At 42.2% G+C, this 21,341-nt stretch overlaps 1 protein-coding gene across 1 annotated transcript; it reads right to left on the bottom strand.

The window, feature by feature from the left end:
• Positions 1-449: 449 nt before the first annotated feature.
• LOC134585519 (vesicle-associated membrane protein 1-like) lies at positions 450-19,861 on the bottom strand. The gene is made up of 5 exons (XM_063440943.1): positions 19,792-19,861; positions 14,264-14,333; positions 3,175-3,333; positions 1,378-1,429; positions 450-721 (listed from the first exon to the last, which is right to left on the bottom strand). Coding segments are annotated over exons 1-5 (330 nt in total). The 5' UTR covers positions 19,794-19,861; the 3' UTR covers positions 450-674.
• Positions 19,862-21,341: the final 1,480 nt, after the last annotated feature.

Raw genomic sequence — 21,341 nt, 5'->3', positions numbered from 1 at the left:
GCAGCCTTCCTAAACACTTCCATTAAAGAGTCAGCCAATGTTTATACTTCCTTCATTTCAAATTCTATTTAATTTAAAATGCATTATCCCCTGCACTGTTGATAGCTTGCTATATCCCACAGAAGCCTCTTGTGTATGATTAAAGTTCACTTTAGTGAGCAGGCAATAAGAACTTTTAAAGTAAGTTACATCTAATTGAAAGTGAAACCATTTTTTATATGTCATGCATGGTGTGTGAGTCACAGCCAGGGCAGGTGTGGCCAGGGCTGCATGGACCAACACAAGGGATTTAACTCCTAAATTGCAGAGAATTGAGCAGTAAGACTGCAGGGTCATGATCTATACATTAAAACTGCTCCATTAAGCTAAAGTTGTTTTGGTGACTATAGTGTCCCTTTAAGAAACACTTTTTAAAGACAGCTCATTATTACAGTGTGCAGCTCACAATAAGGTTTAAAAGAAATATACGTAAAGAAAATAAATAAGCACGTTAAGGAATAGGACAATTGGCACATTACTTGGTTTCTAAAGAAGTTCCTGTGTAAGTTAACCACTTGAATGAGAAATTGAGCATCATGGAGATATGACTATTTAGATCGGTCACATGTAGGAGGACGCCAGATACGTATCATTTCATTGTGGGTGTCTTGGAGCCAATTCAGCTTGCCACCATATCAACACATAAGGAGATGCTTGCATTCACACGCTAAACAAAGGCTCCCTGCCAGAGGAGAGACACAACCAAATGACTAATGGTATGAAGATGAGAGGAAGGAGGCAGAAGAAACACAAATCGACAAATTGAAAGAAGATTGGAAAAATCAAAAGACAGTTTGGAAAAAAATGCAACATCAAGTGCAGAAATAAACTGAGTGTGAGGTGGAGGGAATGCCGGATATATATATGTATGGTGAAGGGGGAGAGAAACATTGAATATGAATTGGAAGAAAAGAAAAAGAGAGAGGAAAAAAAGTTTTACTACAATCAACTTGTAAATACGTCACTCTACAGTCTTCACTATGATAGTCATAGAAGCTATTCCTCACACATGTGGTTTCATATTCCTGGACCCACACATTTTACAGAAGTAAATTAGTAGTAGTTTTCATAAAACAAAATATTACACAAGTCTTCTCCCACTCCTGCATGTTTAATAATTCGTAGAAGAAATTTACAGTTGGAAGAGAGGTTTGGTAAGAGAAAAGGTAGTTTTCCTTGTGGAAAATTAGTAATGAAGATACGGCCTACTCTGGAGGGGGGAGGACAATGGTGGTAGGAGCAGAGTCATTGTACAGAAACAAGCTGGTATGATACAGTGAGTGGGGACGGGTGGTAGGAGCAGAGGTATAGGGTGGAGAAAAAGATAAAGTTACTTACTGACGAGTATAATAAACATTACAGCACACACCAATCCCATGATGATTATCATCTAAAAAGAAAGAATAGAAATAGAATAAATTGCACAGGTGAGAAAATCAGCATTTTCAAACTTTGCTCCTGGAATATTTAGGATTTTTGTTTATATTTTGTTTATTTGTTCGGTAGTTTTCAAACTACTCCTCTGGCTCATTATTACTAAAGGAAACCTTCAATTAAGCACTCTCTATGTGTTCGTATAGCCGAACGCCATGTGGAAGAGAAAACGGCGGCCATCTTGTTTGCATGAAAGGAGGCAGCGGGACTTGGTCGTAGAGCGTCTGGAACTAAAATCAGACACTTGACTTCCCAAAACACCGGTCAAAATGACGAACGCCTGCTTCCTTTTCCCGAACAGCTAGGAGAGCGCTGATCGGTAGTTGGGTTCCCACGAACCAGGGGAACAATCGATGATATGAGCTACAGGGATCCATTCGTGAATTTGTTCGGTTTTATGACTTAACTAAATAGACTGACCGCACAGCTTAAACACATGGAACTGTTCTGGGCAGGAGCCTCGTGTGCATAGGATTCATCTCCTCATAGAGATTAATTTAATCAATTAATCTCTATGAGGAAAGTTCAGTGTTTGCATGCAGAGGGAGGAGACACTGAATGTTTGGATGCATTTTAGGCAGCCATGACCCAGGAAGGATCTCTAACAGCCATCTGAGGAGTGGCCAGTGAAGTTATCACTAGGCTGTAATGTAAACACCGCATTTTCACTGAGAAGACAGTGTTTACAGCAAAAAGCCTGAAGGTAATGATTCCACTCACCAGAACACATTCAATAAGCTGTAGTTGTTCTGGTCACTATAGTGTCCATTTAAGAAGATAGAAAAGATTAAAAGGGAGGGGTTGGCGGGGGAGGGGAGAGGATGGACTATAATTGCCTAATCCAGCATTCCTATACTTTTCAGTCTGGGGATATCTTCCAAAGGATCTTTAACAATTAAGTTTTTCCCATTTTCCCAAATTAACAATTTAGTGGGAAATCCCCATCTGTGATTTATATTCTTTGATCTGATCATCTCAACACATGAAATCTAGCATTTCATAAAATACTAACAATGACCTTCAACGGGTCTTGTGACATACTGTCTAACTCTATGCAATGACTTTTATTGTATAACTCCTGTTTCTTCCATCTCATCGTATCTTTCATCTGGGCAGAACGAGAAAAATGCTGCATTTTAAACTTGGGAACAATCACGTGCCTTCCTTTTAATCCTATATCACAAAGGCATTAGCTGTAGATATGTTTGCTCAAGGACGAGTATACTGAGGCAGAGGTATCTACAACAACACAGCAATTCTAATACGGAACAAGAGCAAAATGTATCTTTACATGTGGCGGCTAAATGGCTAATAAGGTGAGACCATCATTCTTTCCTGTGCGCAGATTTCATAAATAAACGATGAGAAAAAAAAATACAAAACAATTATGCTAATATCTTACCATGCATGCCCATTGCTTATAATTGTGTTATTCTCTTTGCAACCTACCCATCATTGTTACTTGAACCAAGCATATATCAGGACCTGTTATTTTCTCAGAGTTAACACACCTGTATTAGAACACACCTAATGGGATATATAAGACTGGCCTGTGAGTGTTTAGAATTAGAGGCTTTCTCAATCACATTCAATATTAGGTTCATTGATTAGAGGCCTACACTGGTGTGCTGCCTTTTGCCTTCTTTACTATTTTCCATTTCTTTGGAAGTAATCCTTATCCCCTTCTTTCGCCTATCTTACCTTGCAGTTCTTCCACCAGTACTTTCTCTTCAATTTGGCGGCGCTCGTCTCAAACTGCGAAGCTCCCGCCTGAAGCGCATCTGCCCGGTTATCCAGCTCCGAGAGCTTCTGATCTCTATCCAGCACCTTGTCCACATTCACCCGCATGATTTCCACCACCTAGCGCCAACATTAAAACTCATTATGCAGATCAGGAAATTAGGACCATATTATAAAATATAAACCAAAGTCCATAATAGACAGTGTGATAATGAGATCCAAGTCATGGAAGTATATTGAAGAGCGAGGAATCACTGATACATATACCAAGGAGCAGTGACACAAATACAATGGGCAGTCTTGAAAAAGTCCTTAGATGGACTACAATGTCCAAAGTTATTTGCTATGTATATGTTATTAGTATTTATTTAGCGCCAACTTATTCCACAGCACTTTACAATATTATGGAAGTGGGAACTTTAACAACAAGAGGGGCAATTACAAATTGACACAGGAACAATAGGTAGATGATATGTATATTGAAATATACATAGCGCATATATATGATATCATTTGACAGATTTGTATTCTTAAACAATAATCTAACAGAAAGTAACCAATAATTACTGACATTCAGAGTAAATGTGACACATAACTTTATGGTAATATGAACAGCTCACAATGGCATCAATGGATGGTGCCACACAATAGGACTGGATACCAAATGGGGATGCATGGACAGACATGGGTGAGGTACGGGTGTAAAAATAGTTTTTATTCGGCACTATTAACATTCGGTTACATTTGGTTTTTGCCTGCAGAAACACTCTTTCAAAAAAGATTTGAGAGCGAAATGTGGCCTAGATACAGGACAGAGATAGGAAGAATAGTGACACAGACAGTCACAGAATTAAGATATAGAACTAAGATACAGTACAGAGAGATATATAGTGATAAAATCAAATAGAGCAACAAGGTGACTGTATGAATATGTCTAGTCATACAGATCTGCATTCCATCCTAGCAGATACAATGTAAATAAAAGATGATAAGGGGGGAATATGACAGAGTCAGCATTCACAGTGAAATTAGAGAGAATGCACTGATATAGAGATGGTCAGTACTTAGTTAGAATGGCATAACATAGATCAAGGAAATGATCACAAGGAAACAATGTGAATTCCCCAAACTAATAATATTGTAAAACCAGCAGTAGTATGGATCTAATGAGAAATTCGTTTGGTTGTAAACCTATTACAAAAAGCAACAAACTGAAAATACAATGACCTAGAACAGAGTTGTTGTTTTTTTAACATTTTTGACCCAAGGCACACTTTACCAAGACACACCTTAATTCTGTAACCTTATCAGCAGTTTATAAATGTCACATTTTGTTATCCGAGAGGTATTCATAAAGCTCACTAAACTGACTTACTAGTTCTTATTGTTTGCAAAACTTGAATCACAATTTCAATACTGACACTTGTTAAAGAATCATGCCTTCAGCACATTACTTCCCAGAAGTCAAATTGTTTGTGACACACTTTTAAGTGGCCTGAGGCACACTGGATAAAAGCCACTGACCTAGAATTCACTTTTAAAGCGATTGTCCCTACAAGTCAATTTCTGCTGTCTTCACTGCCATCTTGTGGACAGAATATAAACTACAGGCTGAAAAAAGTGCAACACTAACATGGTTATTCACTAACAGTGAAAATTCAAGGTGAACTGTAAATTTAAGGACAAAGTGGTCGTACTGGAAATAATCCTCTGAGTCAACTTTGCTTTCAGTTAGAGTACTGTGGCTTTAAATTTGACATTCTCTTTCAATTCACTTTGAATCCTCACTCTAAGAAATAACCCTGTGTAGAAGCAGAAAGGGAATTGTTTTGTCATATCTGCAGGTTTATTTACTAAAACAAGAATTGAAAGTGAATTTCAAATTTAAAGCCAGAGCATCTCATCTGACAGCATTGCTGAGTTAGAGAATACTTCCAGTTATTATCTCCTTAAATTTTAAATTCACTTTGAATTCACCTTAATTCTCCCTTTAATTAATATTTTTTCTCCCTAGATGTCCCCAATCCCATTGGATCTCCACAGGATATTGCCAGCTGGAAAGAGATAGCAGCTAATATCTGATGGATGTGAAACAATATTATGCCGAATTGTAGAATATGCATTAAATTCGTAAATCAAGGTCCCACTATATATATATACACTGCTCAAAAAAAATAAAGGGAACACAAAAATAACACATCCTAGATCTGAATGAATTAAATATTCTTCTGAAATACTTTGTTCTTTACATAGTTGAATGTGCTGACAACAAAATCACACAAAAATAAAAAAATGGAAATCAAATTTTTCAACCCATGGAGGTCTGGATTTGGAGTCACACTCAAAATGAAATTGGAAAAACACACTACAGGCTGATCAACTTTAATGTAATGTCCTTAAAACAAGTCAAAATGAGGCTCAGTAGTGTGTGCGGCCTCCACGTGCCTGTATGACCTCCCTACAATGCCTATGCATGCTCCTGATGAGGTGGAGGATGGTCTCCTGAGGGATCTCCTCCCAGACCTGGACTAAAGCGAGACATGATGTCCCAGATGTGCTCAATTGGATTCAGGTTTGGGGAACGGGCGGGCCAGTCCATAGCATCAATGCCTTCGTCTTGCAACAACTGCTGACACACTCCAGCCACATGAGGTCTAGCATTGTCTTGCATTAGGAGGAACCCAGGGCCAACCGCACCAGCATATGGTCTGACAAGGGGTCTCAGGATCTCATCTCGGTACCTAATGGCAGTTAGGCTACCTCTGGTGAGCACATGGAGGGTTGTGTGACCCCCTCAAATAAATGCCACCCCACACCATTACTGACCCACTGCCAAACCGGTCATGCTGGAGGATGTTGCAGGCAGCAGAACGTTCTCCACGGTGTCTCCAGACTCTGTCACGTCTGTCACATGCTCAGTGTGAACCTGCTTTTTATCTGTGAAGAGCACAGGGTGCCAGTGGCGAATTTGCCAATCTTGGTGTTCTCTGGCAAATGCCAAACGTCCTGTACGGTGTTGGGCTGTAAGCACAACCCCCGCCTGTGGTTGTCAGGCCCTCATACCACCCTCATGGAGTCTGTTTCTGACCGTTTGAGCAGACACATGCACATTTGTGGCCTGCTGGAGGTCATTTGGCAGGGCTCTGGCAGTGCTCCTCCTGTTCCTCCTTGCACAAAGGCGGAGGTAGCGGTCCTGCTGCTGGGTTGTTGCCCTCCTACGGCCTCCTCCAAGTCTCCTGATGTACTGGCCTGTCTCCTGGTAGCGCCTCCATGCTCTGGACACTACTCTGACAGACAAAGCAAACCTTCTTGCCACAGCTCACATTGATGTGCCATCCTGGATGAGCTGCACTACCTGAGCAACTTGTGTGGGTTGTAGACTCCGTCTCATGCTACCACTAGAGTGAAAGCACCGCCAGCATTCAAAAGTGACCAAAACATCAGCCAGTAAGCATAGGAACTGAGAAGTGGTCTGTGGTCACCACCTGCATAACCACTCCTTTATTGGGGGTGTCTTGCTAATTGCCTATAATTTCCACCTGTTGTCTATCCCATTTGCACAACAGCATGTGAAATTGATTGTCACTCAGTGTTGCTTCCTAAGTGGACAATTTGATTTCACAGAAGTGTGATTGACTTGGAGTTACATTGTGTTGTTTAAGTGTTCCCTTTATTTTTATATACCAATATTGCACATTATTAAAGAAAAGTCGATTACCCCTACTTTATGGAAGAGTGAAACATTAGAACAATGGTGGAACTATTTTATTCCAGACCTGACATTTTTCTCCAGGCTGAAAATCCATGCTATAAAACTTAGCATCCCACAAGCTTTGGAAAGTGGTGGAGGAATCGGAGGCCGGCGGGCTGGTCTCCGTACTGCCCTGGGGCTTGGGGGGACTGGAGAGATGAGAGCTGTTTGCGTACACAAGCCACACCCTGAAAGAGTGGCCACGGACCTTGGAGAAAAGTAGCCTGGTGCCATACCCCTCCCCTTTATTGCCGCTGACCTACAACGATGACTTCCCACCTGGACTAGACCCAAAGACATTCTACTGGCCCTACCCCACGCCTACACCACATACTCACAGACAAATGCAAACCGCTGACAGACATACTTGGGAAGGTCGCGCCCACCTCCTTACACCGCTTCAAACATACACAACTTGTTACCTTCGTCCACACCCTGCCACAAGCAACCGCACTCACCAGAGACCACACCACATTCGAAACAGTTTGCATGCACCCAGAGCCCCAACCACACGGAATTTCCTTCCTATACTCAATGCTCCAGGATGAGACCCCCGTAGAAAAGCCCATCTTTATGGGAAAATGGGAAACAGCCCTGAACAAGACGTTTACTAAAAAAGGAGTGGGAAAACATATGCTATCTTACACACCACTGCTCGGTCTGTAGTAGAACACAGGAGACGGCCTTTAAAATATTGACTAACTGGTACCGCACACCACATCTCCTCCACAATATTGACCCAGAACAATCCAATTTGTGCTGGAGATGTGAAAAAGAAGTAGGCACCATGATACACATCTGGTGGGAATACGAGGTTATCAGACCATACTGGGAGGTAATACACGGCATGCTGAAAATGTTCTCCGATGCGCCACCCCCCTTGGAAATGCTACTTCACCACACAACCGTCCCTAGGTCTAAATACAAGAAATCTATGACCATTAGAATACTAAATGTAGCAAAGCAAGTTCTTGCCTCAATTCTGGAAGCAAAAGATAGCGCCCCCTCTCAAGACATGGTTCACCCAAATGGAGCAACTCAGGGCAATAGAGAATCTGACTATGACCGCCACTAACCCCCACGTAGAATACGCAGAGACCTGGACTCACTGGCTCACAAGACCGCAAAAGATGACTTTACATTGAAGCTCCAAAATAACGGGACCCATAGGACCAATTGACGGAAACCCCAACACACCCTCCATCCCCCCCACACACCACCCACACTGCAGGCTGACAACCCCCCTAACGCTTACCGTCACCTTCCCCCTCCTATTAGCCTACATAGCACGCAGGGACACCTGTATATAGGAGCAGCTACTCATCACAAGCAACAGATAAAACAAAATTGACACCGCTTCACAGTGGCCACACGAAAACGATCTAGCCCCCATTCCCGATAGGATACGTAGATCCTGATCCCATGAATCGGGATCTACGTATCCATCAGAACGCAAGGGTCCCCCCTTCTTTTACTCCGAGACATGAGGGTCTCTTACTGACACAGAACACACCACGGCTCGTACCGATACACAGGGCACTACCTAGTAACAAGCCTACCCCGAAGCACATACAGCACCCAGGGCCGGCCTTAGGGGTGTGCGAGCTGTGTGGCCGCACAGGGCGCCATGGACCAGGGGGCGCCCTGTGGCTGACACAGCTCGCACTGTCTCCTAGTGACAGCCTGTGAAGGAGAGCTCAGAGCTCTCCCCTAATACAGGCTGCGCTGTGTAGCGTGGCCGCGCTCCGTCCCCCTGCCTCTTAATGCTGCCCTCACTGATAGTCCCCAGACTCCACACTCGGATCTCAGTGAGAGAAAGGGGGCGGGGTTAAACGCCGATCGGAGGCGGAGCTACATGGGAAGCGGGGCGGAGCTACAGGCAGGCGAACCCTCTGGTAAGTTAGGGGAAGCAGGAAGGAGTTCCTGTTCCCCCATCTACCACCACACTGCCCCCTGCTCCCCCATCCACCCTAACCGTGCCCCCTGCTCCCCCCTACCCTAACTGTGCCCCCTGCTCCCCACCTACTCTAACTGTGCCCCCTGCTTCCCCACCTACCCTAACTGTGCCCCCTGCTCCCCCATCCACCCTAACCGTGCCCCCTGCTCCCCCACCTACTCTAACTGTGCCCCCTGCTCCCCACCTACTCTAACTGTGCCCCCTGCTCCCCACCTACTCTAACTGTGCCCCCTGCTCCCCACTACCCTAACTGTGCCCCCTGCTCCCCACCTACTCTAACTGTGCCCCCTGCTCCCCCTACCCTAACTGTGCTCCCTGCTCCCCACTACCCTAACTGTGCCCCCTGCTCCCCACCTACTCTAACTGTGCCCCCTGCTCCCCCTACCCTAACTGTGCCCCCTGCTCCCCCTACCCTAACTGTGCTCCCCCCTACCCTAACTGTGCCCCCTGCTCCTCACCTACTCTAACTGTGCCCCCTGCTCCCCCTACCCTAACTGTGCCCCCTGCTCCCCACCTACTCTAACTGTGCCCCCTGCTTCCCCACCTACCCTAACTGTGCCCCCTGCTCCCCCATCCACCCTAACCGTGCCCCCTGCTCCCCACCTACTCTAACTGTGCCCCCTGCTCCCCCTACCCTAACTGTGCTCCCTGCTCCCCCTACCCTAACTGTGCCCCCTGCTCCCCACCTACTCTAACTGTGCCCCCTGCTTCCCCACCTACCCTAACTGTGCCCCCTGCCCACCACCTACCCTAACTGTGCCTCCTGCTCCCCACCTACCCTAACTGTGCCCCCTGCCCACCACCTACCCTAACTGTGCCTCCTGATCCCCACCTACCCTAACTGTGCCCCCTGCTTCCCCACCTACCCTAACTGTGCCCATTGCTCCCCCACCTATCCACTGTGCCCTAGCTACCATAACTGTGCCCCTTGCTCTCCCACCTACCCACTGTGCCCCTTGCTTCCCCACCTAGCCTATCTGTGCCCCTGCTCCCTACCTACCCACTGTGCCCCCTGCTCCGCCAGCTACCCACTGTGCCCCCTGCTTCCCCACCTAGCCTAACTGTGCCCCTGCTCTCCCTGCTGCACACAGTGCCCCTCCTCCCCACCTAGCCTAACTGTGCCCCCTGCCCCCCCACCTAGCCTATCAGTGCCCCTGCTCCCCCAGCTACCTACAGTTCCCCTTGCTCCCCCAGCTACCACCACTGTGCCCCCTCTCCCCCAGCTACTACCACTGTGCCCTTTCTCCCCCAGCTACTACCACTGTGCCCCCTCTCCCCCAGCTACCCTCTGTGCCCCTGCTCCTCCACCTTCCCACTGTGCCTCTGCTCCCCCAGTTACCCACTGTGACCCTGCTCTCCAACCTACAACTACACTACCCCTGCTCCCCAGTTACCCACTGTGCCCCTGCTCTCCTACCTATCACTACACTACCCCTTCTCCCCCACTGTGCCCCATGTTCCCCCACCCACCACTACTTTACCTCTGCTCCCCCACCTACCAATACACTACCCTTGCTCCCACAGCTACCACCACTGTGCCACCTGGTCCCCCACCTACCACCATTGTGCCCCCTGATCCCCCACCTACCACCACTGTGCCCCCTGATCCCCTACCTACCACTACACCTGCCCTGCTCCCCCAGCTACCACTACACTACACACCTATTGACACACACCGTACATGGATAAAGGGGTATGATGGGGGGGTGGGGGCGCTGTGAAGATTTTTTGCACAGGGCGCCTTAGGGCCTAAGGCCGGCCCTGACAGCACCCGATAACTTCCCACTAGACGATAGCCCCCTGGCCAGGTACATGAAGCGGAATATGAGGGTCCTACACACTGGACCCATCACTGAAATAATTTGAGACCCACACGCGCCTAGAATGCACGCTGTCTATTACTTTACACCAATAGAGATAGCAACCCCAATGTATGAGGGGGCCTTGTCAGGGTATTTATATCGGCAGACATTTTGTGCTATGATAGAAATTAAAGTGTATATTGCCTGAATTATTCTGAACAGCTCAGACTCCATTTTGTTATTTTCAAGTTAACAAAAGATACAAGATTTCTATCCCTTCTGTAAAACTAACCACTTTGCCAGAGCTAAAGGAATGCTTAGTATGTACAAACCTGTTGATAAGAGATGAGAACGGGGGGTGGACAGACTGTCTAAATGCTAATGGAATATAATCAATTCTAAACCCAGACATTTGTGACAGAGAAGATTAAATAATTAAATTTTACTTTCGATATTGTATAACGTCCCATTGTAAGAGAAAGGTGAAACTTTACGAACTGTCATTTTAGAAATTATAGCAGAATTGCCAGACACATAGTCTGAAGAAAGCCCAAAGAAACTCTTGAACTGACAGAAAACTTAAGTTATAGACAACTATAAAGATAAGGTAAATGATGTCAAAATAGCCACCAGGAAAAGTTAACTCTTTCCTGGATAGGAATGTTTAGTGGGACGAGACTGCCCTCTATAGACCAAATACTTAAATTGCTATCTGGAAGGTAACCACACCTCCAGTTTTCTATTGGTCTATCACCTAGTGACGAACAGAGAATTTTTCCCTTTAAAAGTTAAGACAAAGGGAAGAGGGAGAATGCAAAGGAAGCAAGTAAGTAAGCAAAGAAGCAAAGGGCTAAGCAGTCGGGGGAAGGAGTCAGAGGAAGCAGTCGGAAGCAGGCTAAGTCAGGAGGCAGAGAAAGAGACCCATGACATTCAAATTCCTGAGAATATCTGAGAACATCTGATGAGAACATCTCTTTAACTGGTAACTATAATGGTTTCATTTAATTAATCTAAATTAATTAACATTTTCTATAGCATGATATATGACTGGATAAATCATGATCAGATTTCGATATTTAGAAATCTTGGTTACTAAAGAATATATAATTAAGCATCCCAATCTGCAGATGGGAAATTAATAATTATGTATTAATGTGACATATCACATGTTAGCATATCGTGATATTTATCCAGGTGTATTGATTTGCTCTAAAATAAGATAAAATATCTATTTAGGCAAGTTAAAATTCTGCTTATAGAACATGGTAGATTACTCTTATTTGATGGTTCCAGGAAATGACTAATGAGCTGGTTTAAATGTTATTTTATTTAAAATTACATGAGAATAGGTCTTAATTACCTAGGAGGTCTAGCCAGCATTGAAACTGTCAGCTAAAGTTTTATGGCCTTAAGCTGCAAGCTCTGTGTGTAAAAACTTCCACTTTCTTTCTGTGAAATACTATCATAAATCATTGTTAGCCATTGGAAAATGTATTGCCATTTGTATTGCATACTCGTGTTATACTGAAAATTAATTGATTATTATCACGCATGTTACATATTATTATTATTTAATTTGTCACAATAAATTGTATCTATTTTTATAACAAATTGTGATTTTATTTATATGGAATACATTTCACTTACACGATAACGATACTTGGGATCTGAGAATTGAAATAGTGGGCAATTCTCAACTGTTTACTATTATTATCCCATAAATATCCCCACAGCCTCTACAATCAAACAACAACCCCCCTACTCCTGGGTAAATTAGGAAGGGCAGAGAAAGAAATAACAACCACAAGACGGGGTACCCTTTAGGGCGCAATACGTATCACGCTAAGGCTGAGAAAGATAAAAGTGTTCAACCTTAAAACCACTGTATAAGAAGCTACACATTTATGTTTGTTGTCAATGTAACCCAAATGAACGGACCTGCGTGTCTCGTTATAATTGAATTGTGATTATGGGCCCTGCGTGACCTGCTTTTTCCCTTCTCTTTTTGCTTTAATCCTCTGCAAGATCATATTCCTGTGTTATACAATGTAAATCTTTTACAATAAAAATATATTTACAAAAAAAATAAAACTTAGCATCAATATGCAATGCCACTATAGTGTGTTACCACATCTCTATTTATCCTACCTGTTGTATATGCCATTACCTGCTGTAACTTAAAGGGACACTATAGTCACCAAACCAACTTTAACTTAATAAAGCAGTTTTGTATATAGAGGATACCCCTGCAGTCTCACTGCTCAATTCTCTGCCATTTAGGAGTTAAATAAGTTTGTTTATACAGCCCTAGCCACACCTCCCTCCCTGTGACTGACACAGCCTTTCTAAACACTTCCTGTAAACAGTTACACTTCCTTCATTGCACAGTCTGTTTAATTTAGAACTTATTTTCTTCTGTTCTGTTATTAGCCCTATAGACCCTGCAGGAGCTTCCTGTGTGTGATTAAAATCAATTTAATGAGCAGGAGATAGCACCACATGAGTACCACTTGATGCCCCTCAGGCCGTTGAGGAGCCCAATGCACTCATCCTCAGTAAAGCTGACCTTGCAATCCCTCTCCGTGTAGATATAAATGAAAACATGGGGGTAGCTACATCAGTCATCATAATATTATAGTGTTTTAGTTTTAATAGAAGTGGACCAGTAACTTCAGCAATTCATGTAACAAAGGATAGTTCTTTAATTTGTTTTACCAATGTGAGTCTAAGTCTTTCAAATGTATGCTTTTAATTTGTAAATAATAAAAAACTGTATTACGATTGTAAGGAATATATGTCCGCAATGTTGGAAAGGGCAATATTTTGTAATCTGTTAACAGTTGATGGATGTTGGTGAGACCTTTAGCTATCTCCTGTGCAACTGGCAACTCCTAGCTATAATTCATTGCTGTCTAATTACTAGTAAAAGTATGCATGTCTCTATCATCTAAAAAGAGAAAACCATGTCTAATAATTCACACCAGCACTGTATTTGTTTACAGTATAATTTCCCCACTCCAGAGTTCCACCATGATTCCATGTGTCCAGACCTTTCCTGACCATGTCTCTGTGTGATCCTAGCTTCTTCTAGATCAATATTAGATTAATATGGGGGACCTCACCTCTGTTTACATACCAGGCTGCTTCTACCTCCTACTACATGACTTGGGCATTTCTGACTGTCCTACAATATGGATCATGCTGTACATATAAATTCAAATGAACATCAGGTAGAATTGTTCTAACAATATATTGAGCAAGCATTGGGTGTTATACGGTCAGATATATATCTGTCACTTTATTTATTTAATTGCAAATAAATATATAGCTTATAGGGTGCATTAACAATTAAACTAAAAAAAAACACATTTCAAACCAAGGAAAGAGGTTTTTCTTCTAAACCTAAAGAAAGACACAAACTATTGGCAACAGAGCTCTTATCTGATAATAGTCAAATCATGCCTGTGTGTGGAGTGTGATAGAGACAATGTGTATTTCCTATTCACATCATATTAACCAAATAGCAGTGTCGCCAGTTACCTCGTTCACCTGGGCCTGCGCTTGAAGTAGTTTACGGTTGCCATTTGGGGGTGGCCCTCCTGAAGCTGACCTGAGAAGAAATAAGATGATTAATGTGATTCAGGTTTGATTTATTTTCTCATTCATAAAATGCTGTCGGTCTGTCTCTCCATTTGTACAGATGTCCTGCACTCATGATCAACACAGATTTACCACACTGGAACCACTGAAGTGTGCAAGTGGTATGCGGGTGGGTCCAGACCCATTGCAGAGTCAATTTGCTCTTCTTGTTCACAACATGGATCCCCATGTCTGCAATAATTTTTCTTGTTTAAAGTTTTTCTGTACATTTATCTATATGTAGGATTCCTTTAATAATGAGTTGTCAGAAGGAAGCACTATACTTACTATGATACTCAGCAAGCCTTATAAGTACAGAGATGTACAGTTTCCCATTGTCTGACCAATTGTGTGTTCAAAGAGGCCCATCCACTGCGCATAGGGTGAGGAGGGAGTCATTCAGCTCCCAGCAACTTAATAAGAGGGGGAACCAGCCTTGTTTTATTTGTCCTCTCTGTACACAGGCACAGAGTGTACAGAGAGTGGAGCATTGCCAGTAACCTGGTCCTTATCTCTCCAGTGTATAATGTCTGGACTGTTTCTATTATCAGTGGTAAGTTTATATCTGGTAATGAAATAGCTGTTATTTCATTGAAATTCATAGGGAATCTGCCATTTATTTAGAACAAGTAGAATTTGCTGTAAGTAGACAGTAGAACACAGAGAAAGAAGAGGACGATCCAACAGTATAGAAATAGAAATAACTGCTTTATTATCACTGAATACAAGTGTACTCCTTAAACTAATATGGACTTATATATCTGCAAACATTCCACAGATACTCTACCAGTTGGGAAATCAAAGTACTGTTCTAATGCCCAAAGGGGGAATGGTTCCTTCAGAGCAGTGGTAGTGTCGCTGCCTTAGAACTGGGAAACCTAGCTTCGCATTTTGGTCAGGCCATCTTACCAGTAGGCGCCCTAGGTCAAGACATCTAACAATATATATCTTCCTCAAACCAGTATAGATCGTAGGCTTATTTCAGCAGGGCCTTCACTACCTCTAAATAACCCCTTTGTATAATTGTCATAGAGCCGTAGAATGTGGATCCTTCAGAACTGCGGCCACTTGGAGATGTTGAGCAGCAAATGAGGACCTGCAGGGGAAGGATTGGAACTGACCTCAGAACCAGATGGAACGTGCTGGAAACCAAACCAGGAACTGACGAGAATTCGCCAGAGTAGACTTTCTCAGTGCTCATTATCAGAGAGTCCAATACTGTGTTTTAGAGCTTAGCATGTGTGTTTGTATTTAAAACTAACAAACTAATTGGTTTTCTTATGACGCCTTGGGTCTCCCAATGTGTTAAACTTGAAAATGATCTACAATGTTTCCAACATATTAATTACCTCTGAAGATGTCTAAAGCTCTCTTGTGCAACTAGAACCTGTTTTAGTAACAAGGGAGCGTGATTTCCAGCTATTAAAATGTAGATGTGATTCTGCTTCACACATTGATGAGTAATATGTTGATATACCACCTGCAATAAACTACAGAGGTTCTGGCTTCCATAATGTGCTTATTTTGCACAATACTAAAATCCCAGCATTTACAAGCTATGACTCGTCACCCCACTTCTTTAGTTCAAACCCTGGCCTACAGACCCATATAGGGTTGTTCACTAATTTGAGATTTCAGAGTGAATTAAAAGTGAATTTCAAATCTTAGACCAGAGTAGCTGCACTGGAAGTATCGCTGAATTAGAGAATTTTTTTGTTTCAGCTATTTTAACCTTAAATTTGATATCTACCTTGAATTCTTACTTTAGTAAATGTCCCTGATAATAAACATAGGATAATTTTAATTTGCAGTACAAATTAATGCAAAGCCCCTCTGCTCCTGCTTTTGTTACTATTAAACTAAGAAACCCATTATGAGCTCCTTTTTGCCCATCTGCACTTCTGCAGAGGAACTGTAAATGTCATTCCCGTACCTCATTTCATTCACTGCTGAAGCCAATGTAGATGAATGTACAGTAGGTTTCATTCTGGGGGCGGGGGGGACTTTCAGGACACTGCAGGGTTTTATGGAGGTTGCTATAATAATTACTTGATTTTTATCTTGATTAATAAGAAAAAGTAAAAATGCATTAAGTAACGGTTTCTTTTTTATAAAAAAAAAAAAAAAGGCCCAGTGAAATGTGCCACCAATATGCAATAGGATTGAAATAAAAGTCACTCGAACTGAATGTTTGCTGAAATCTTCTTAAACTATGTAGAAAATAATGATGAGGTTTTGGTGTGAAGTTTTCTTTTTTTACACCTTAAAAATAATGTGTAATAATTGTGCTAAGAATATCTCGTTCAGCGCCAGAGCGATGCAGTGTGAAATTTTAATTAACATTCAAACACTTATTGCAGCAAATTGTGTGTGTGAGGGTAAGACATTGGATGAGGTTTCATTTATGTATACTTATTAGAGTTCTACCAACTGTACAGTTGATCCATACTATACCAAGCCCTGTCCTTTGCAAATCTACCTAAATCTGCTTTAAAAAAAAAAAAAAAAAAAGCCATTCATAGAAACATAGAAACATAGAATGTGACGGCAGATAAGAACCATTCGGCCCATCTAGTCTGCCCAGTTTTCTAAATACTTTCATTAGTCCCATTCCATGTGCCTATGGTAATGCTGTATATTCCGCAGTCATAATCAATGCAATATAACTGACATTAAAAAACGATTTTTTTAAATGGTTGGCTGCAATCCACGTGTAGGAGTTCAGGGGTCTCAGTAATCTAAGTTTGCTCAAGGCACCACTCATTTGCAGACTCAGTGTGGGGCACGTCTGTTTAAGAAACCAATTGCAGGGCTTTCCATTATCTCCCAGCCCCTTGCCCCATCTCCGAGATTGGCACATGCATTGGCAGGTAGGTGTGACGTAATAATTAAAAGGTCCATATGATACCCAATCCTTGGGTTGGGCCCTTGTAAAGGCCATCTAATAAAAAGCACGGACCATGGTATGTCCACTCACTTTGTCGTTAATAGAATAAAGGGACCAGGGGCAGCCAAAATCCCAAACTCCATCAATGATGGAGATTCTACTTAACCCCTTAAAGAACTAGACAACCAAAGCTTAACCGGTGACATGAACAAATAAACCTGTACTGAATGATCCATATATCCAGGAGAATATCAGATGACGTCAATTCCCATTTTTAATGATCTGAACTGGTGTTAAAAGCTAACATCTTCCTGGGTGACAATCCTCTCATTACAATTACCCTCCTTACTTCATTCGCCACCATAGCCCAGCTCACCCACCTCACTCGCTCTACACACCACTTTTACCAGATTATTCTAACACCGCCATCTTATCCATCAACCCCTTCTCCCCTCTTACACTCTGTTCTTCCTCTTGCGTTTATTTACGCCTCCCACATAGATTGTAAGCTCATTTGAGCAGGATCTACTTCGTCTTTTGTCTCTGTTATATTCTGCATGTAAAGTACTTGTTGTCAATTATTCCCATTGTAGAAGAAAAGTTCTGCAGAATATATTGGAGCCATATAAATGCTAATAATAATAATAATAATAATAATAATTATTATTATTATTATTATTATTATTATTATTATCAGACACACTATACCCAGCCCACGCATTGCAGGTCCATTTATAGAGGACTTTATTTCATGTGATGCTTAGAAAAGTTTTTTTTTTTTTAATTCTCCTTTATTTCAGAAACCAATGTTGGGAGGAACATAAGCAGAAATGGTAAATGGTTTAAAGGGAAAGAATGAATAAAAATGGATGAAAGATCCTGATTTACATAGAGAGCATAGCAATTATGGAATAACCTCATGGTTACCTTTACATCTTCCTCCAGTCTAAAATTCTTTAAAAGATCCCTGTCAGCATACAATACAGAATGGACCTGTAATCATGGTTAACAAGATGTCTTACCTGTTCTGTGTTAAATGTATATATGTGTATTTTAATATTATTTTGTAATTTTAATAATATATTATACCCTATTGTAACAATGGCATGTTTGTGGGCCCAGGACTATTTAAAAAAAAAGGGAAATCTCAATGTGTCCATCCTGGTAAAATATTTTATAATTAAATAAATTCCCTGCACCTCTCCTGATTTCTATATTTACAAATGGAGCCCTGATTGCTTTCCAACTCTCCAGTATATAAGCACACAATGCAAATCACACCTGAAACCATATTACAGGAAGAGTTCTGGAAATGTTAAACCTGACAGTAATAGAGGATACGCCTATTACAATGATACTTCAAACAAAATCAACCTTTCAAAACTGAAATCTGAATGAGTCCTTGGAAAAGCAAACTCAAACTGAACGAGAAATATGTAATGATTCTTGACCTTAAATTTACATCTGAACTAAAATACATACTAATTTAAACTACAACAACAACAACTGTGTAAAACTGGAAAATCACATAATATCAATGTCAGTCAAGGAGACCCCTAAAGTAGAAGCCATCAGAGTCCAGGTAGTAAAATAAAGAGCTGCCCACCAGCCCATATTTGAGGGATGTGGTTGTGGTCCCTTTAATCCCTATTTAAGTGAAAGAGAGAAAGGTAGATTTTTTTATTTAGCAGCATCCAATATGTGAAGGACCAGATGCTATATGGGACCCTGTATATAGCTCCCCCTTAACTGCCTCCTGCCCTTCCTTAATTCTCTCACCTTTGCTAATTTTCCTTGCTCTGTATGTTGTTAAATATATTTAATTATTTGAACAGTGTCATAGTAGGTGTTATAAGTCTATGTATTATCTGCAACATCCCACTTGTACTGTCTGGACATTGTTCTGTGTCAAAATTATACATTAAAAAAAATCAGTAATCTCAATGTCAATGTGTAGGAATGTCAGCTCTGGGAACAATGACAGTGTATAGGAATGTTAGTAACTCAATGGGAGTATGTATTAGCACTGACAGTCTGTAGTGATGTTTAGCAGCAGAATGTATAAATGTCTAGCACTGACCTTAGTGTCAGTATGTGTATAAGGAAAGGTATGTAGACCCAGGACGCGGTGCTGTACAGTATAGGAATGAACAACCCTCTGTTAGCCCCCTGCAGTACAGGAGTCCCCCTGCTTCTCCCTGTAGGGTGGGGGATACTGTAACATTTGGAGTGGGACTTGCTGCCTGTACAGAGTAGCATACAATGGGCGGACTGTACGGAGTGTATACTGAGATACATAGCAAGCATTACAAATCATTATAATTACACAATTTAAATGGAAATAGTCAGCTCAGCGGCCAAGGTTTATGATGCATTAATCAAAAGGCAGTGATATTAGGGGCTCAGTATTAAGCAGAGGCTGCACTGGAGGTAGATTACTGTACAGTACTGAGCTCACATGCAGAGTTTGTCTATAGCGCTTCATCACTGAGCTCACTGTCAGCAGGTAATTGGTATATCAGACAGTTATAAAGTTACTCACATGATCGCAGGAGATCGATCTCACACAGCACCAACAGAGACAGAGTGATGTAGCCAACACAGTACAGAGTTAGAGACAGGGGAGCGTCTGAGGAACTGACAGTGGGAGGGGAGAATGGGCAGGTACTGCCAGGGATACACTGTAACACTGTACCTGATAACATACTGCCAGGGATACACTGTAACAGATCAGGTACTGCCAGGGATACACTGTAACTGATAGTGTACTGCCAGATATACACTGTAACTGATCAGGTACTACCAAGGGTACAGTGTATAACTGATAGAGTACTGCCAGTGATACACTTTAACTGATACTGTACTGCCAGGGATACACTGTAACTGATAGAATACTACCAGGGTTATACTGTAACTGACAGAGTACTTACTACCAGGGATACATTGTAACTGGTAGAGCACTGCCAGGGTTACACTGTAACTGATCAGGTACTACCAGGGGTACAGTGTATGACTGATAGAGTACTGCCAGGGATACACTGTAACTGATCAGGTACTACCAGGGGTACAGTTTATGACTAATAGAGTACTGCCAGGGATACACTGTAACTGATCAGGTACTACCAGGGATTCACTGTAACTGACAGAGTACTGCCAGATATACACTGTAACTGATCAGGTACTACCAAGGGTACAGTGTATGACTGATAGAGTACTGCCAGGGTTACACTGTAACTGATCAGGTACTACCAGGGATTCACTGTAACTGACAGAGTACTGCCAGATATACACTGTAACTGATCAGGTACTACCAAGGGTACAGTGTATAACTGATAGAGTACTGCCAGTGATACACTTCAACTGATACTGTACTGCAAGGGATACACTGTAAATGATAGAATACTACCAGGGTTACACTGTAACTGACAGAGTACTACCAGGGGTACAGTGTATAACTGATAGAGTACTGCCAGTGATACACTGTAACTGATAGAATACTACCAGGGATACATTGTAACTGGTAGAGCACTGCCAGGGATACACTGTAACTGATCAGGTACTACCAGGGATACACTGTAACTGATCAGGTACTACCAGGGATACACTGTAACTGATCAGGTACTACCAGGGATACAGTGTATAACTGATAGAGTACTGCCAAGGATACACTGTAACTGACAGAGTACTGCCAGGGATACACTGTGGGCGGAATGCTCTTTTTTCTATGGAATGATTTTGGCCTACAACCTTGTGGTCGGATGGTCAGAACTTTACCCTGATGGCGATTTTCCACTGAATGGATCTGAGCGCTATTTGGACAACTTGGGCGCTTAGATACGGGCTATACGGGGATATGACACATGTGGGGTTCCTGTATAACTTAGGAGTGTTTTTTGGGAATTTCTGTATTTTCTGTTCGGGTCCCTGTAACGGAGAGTTAATAAGTTACTGGTCTTTGACTCACTTATCCCCCAGACACAGGGAGGCCTGGAAGAAGTTTGTATTACTTTGAATGGAGACACCATGCTGGGGGTAGAAATTTCATATGTTTGGCCTTAATAAACCAGATAACTCCTAAAACTATGTCTCGTC

The sequence above is a fragment of the Pelobates fuscus genome, chromosome 2, assembly GCF_036172605.1.
Source record: "Pelobates fuscus isolate aPelFus1 chromosome 2, aPelFus1.pri, whole genome shotgun sequence".
Lineage (NCBI taxonomy): Eukaryota > Metazoa > Chordata > Amphibia > Anura > Pelobatidae > Pelobates > Pelobates fuscus.
Note: the sequence above shows the minus strand (reverse complement) of the source record. Positions and strands in the feature narration are given on the sequence as shown.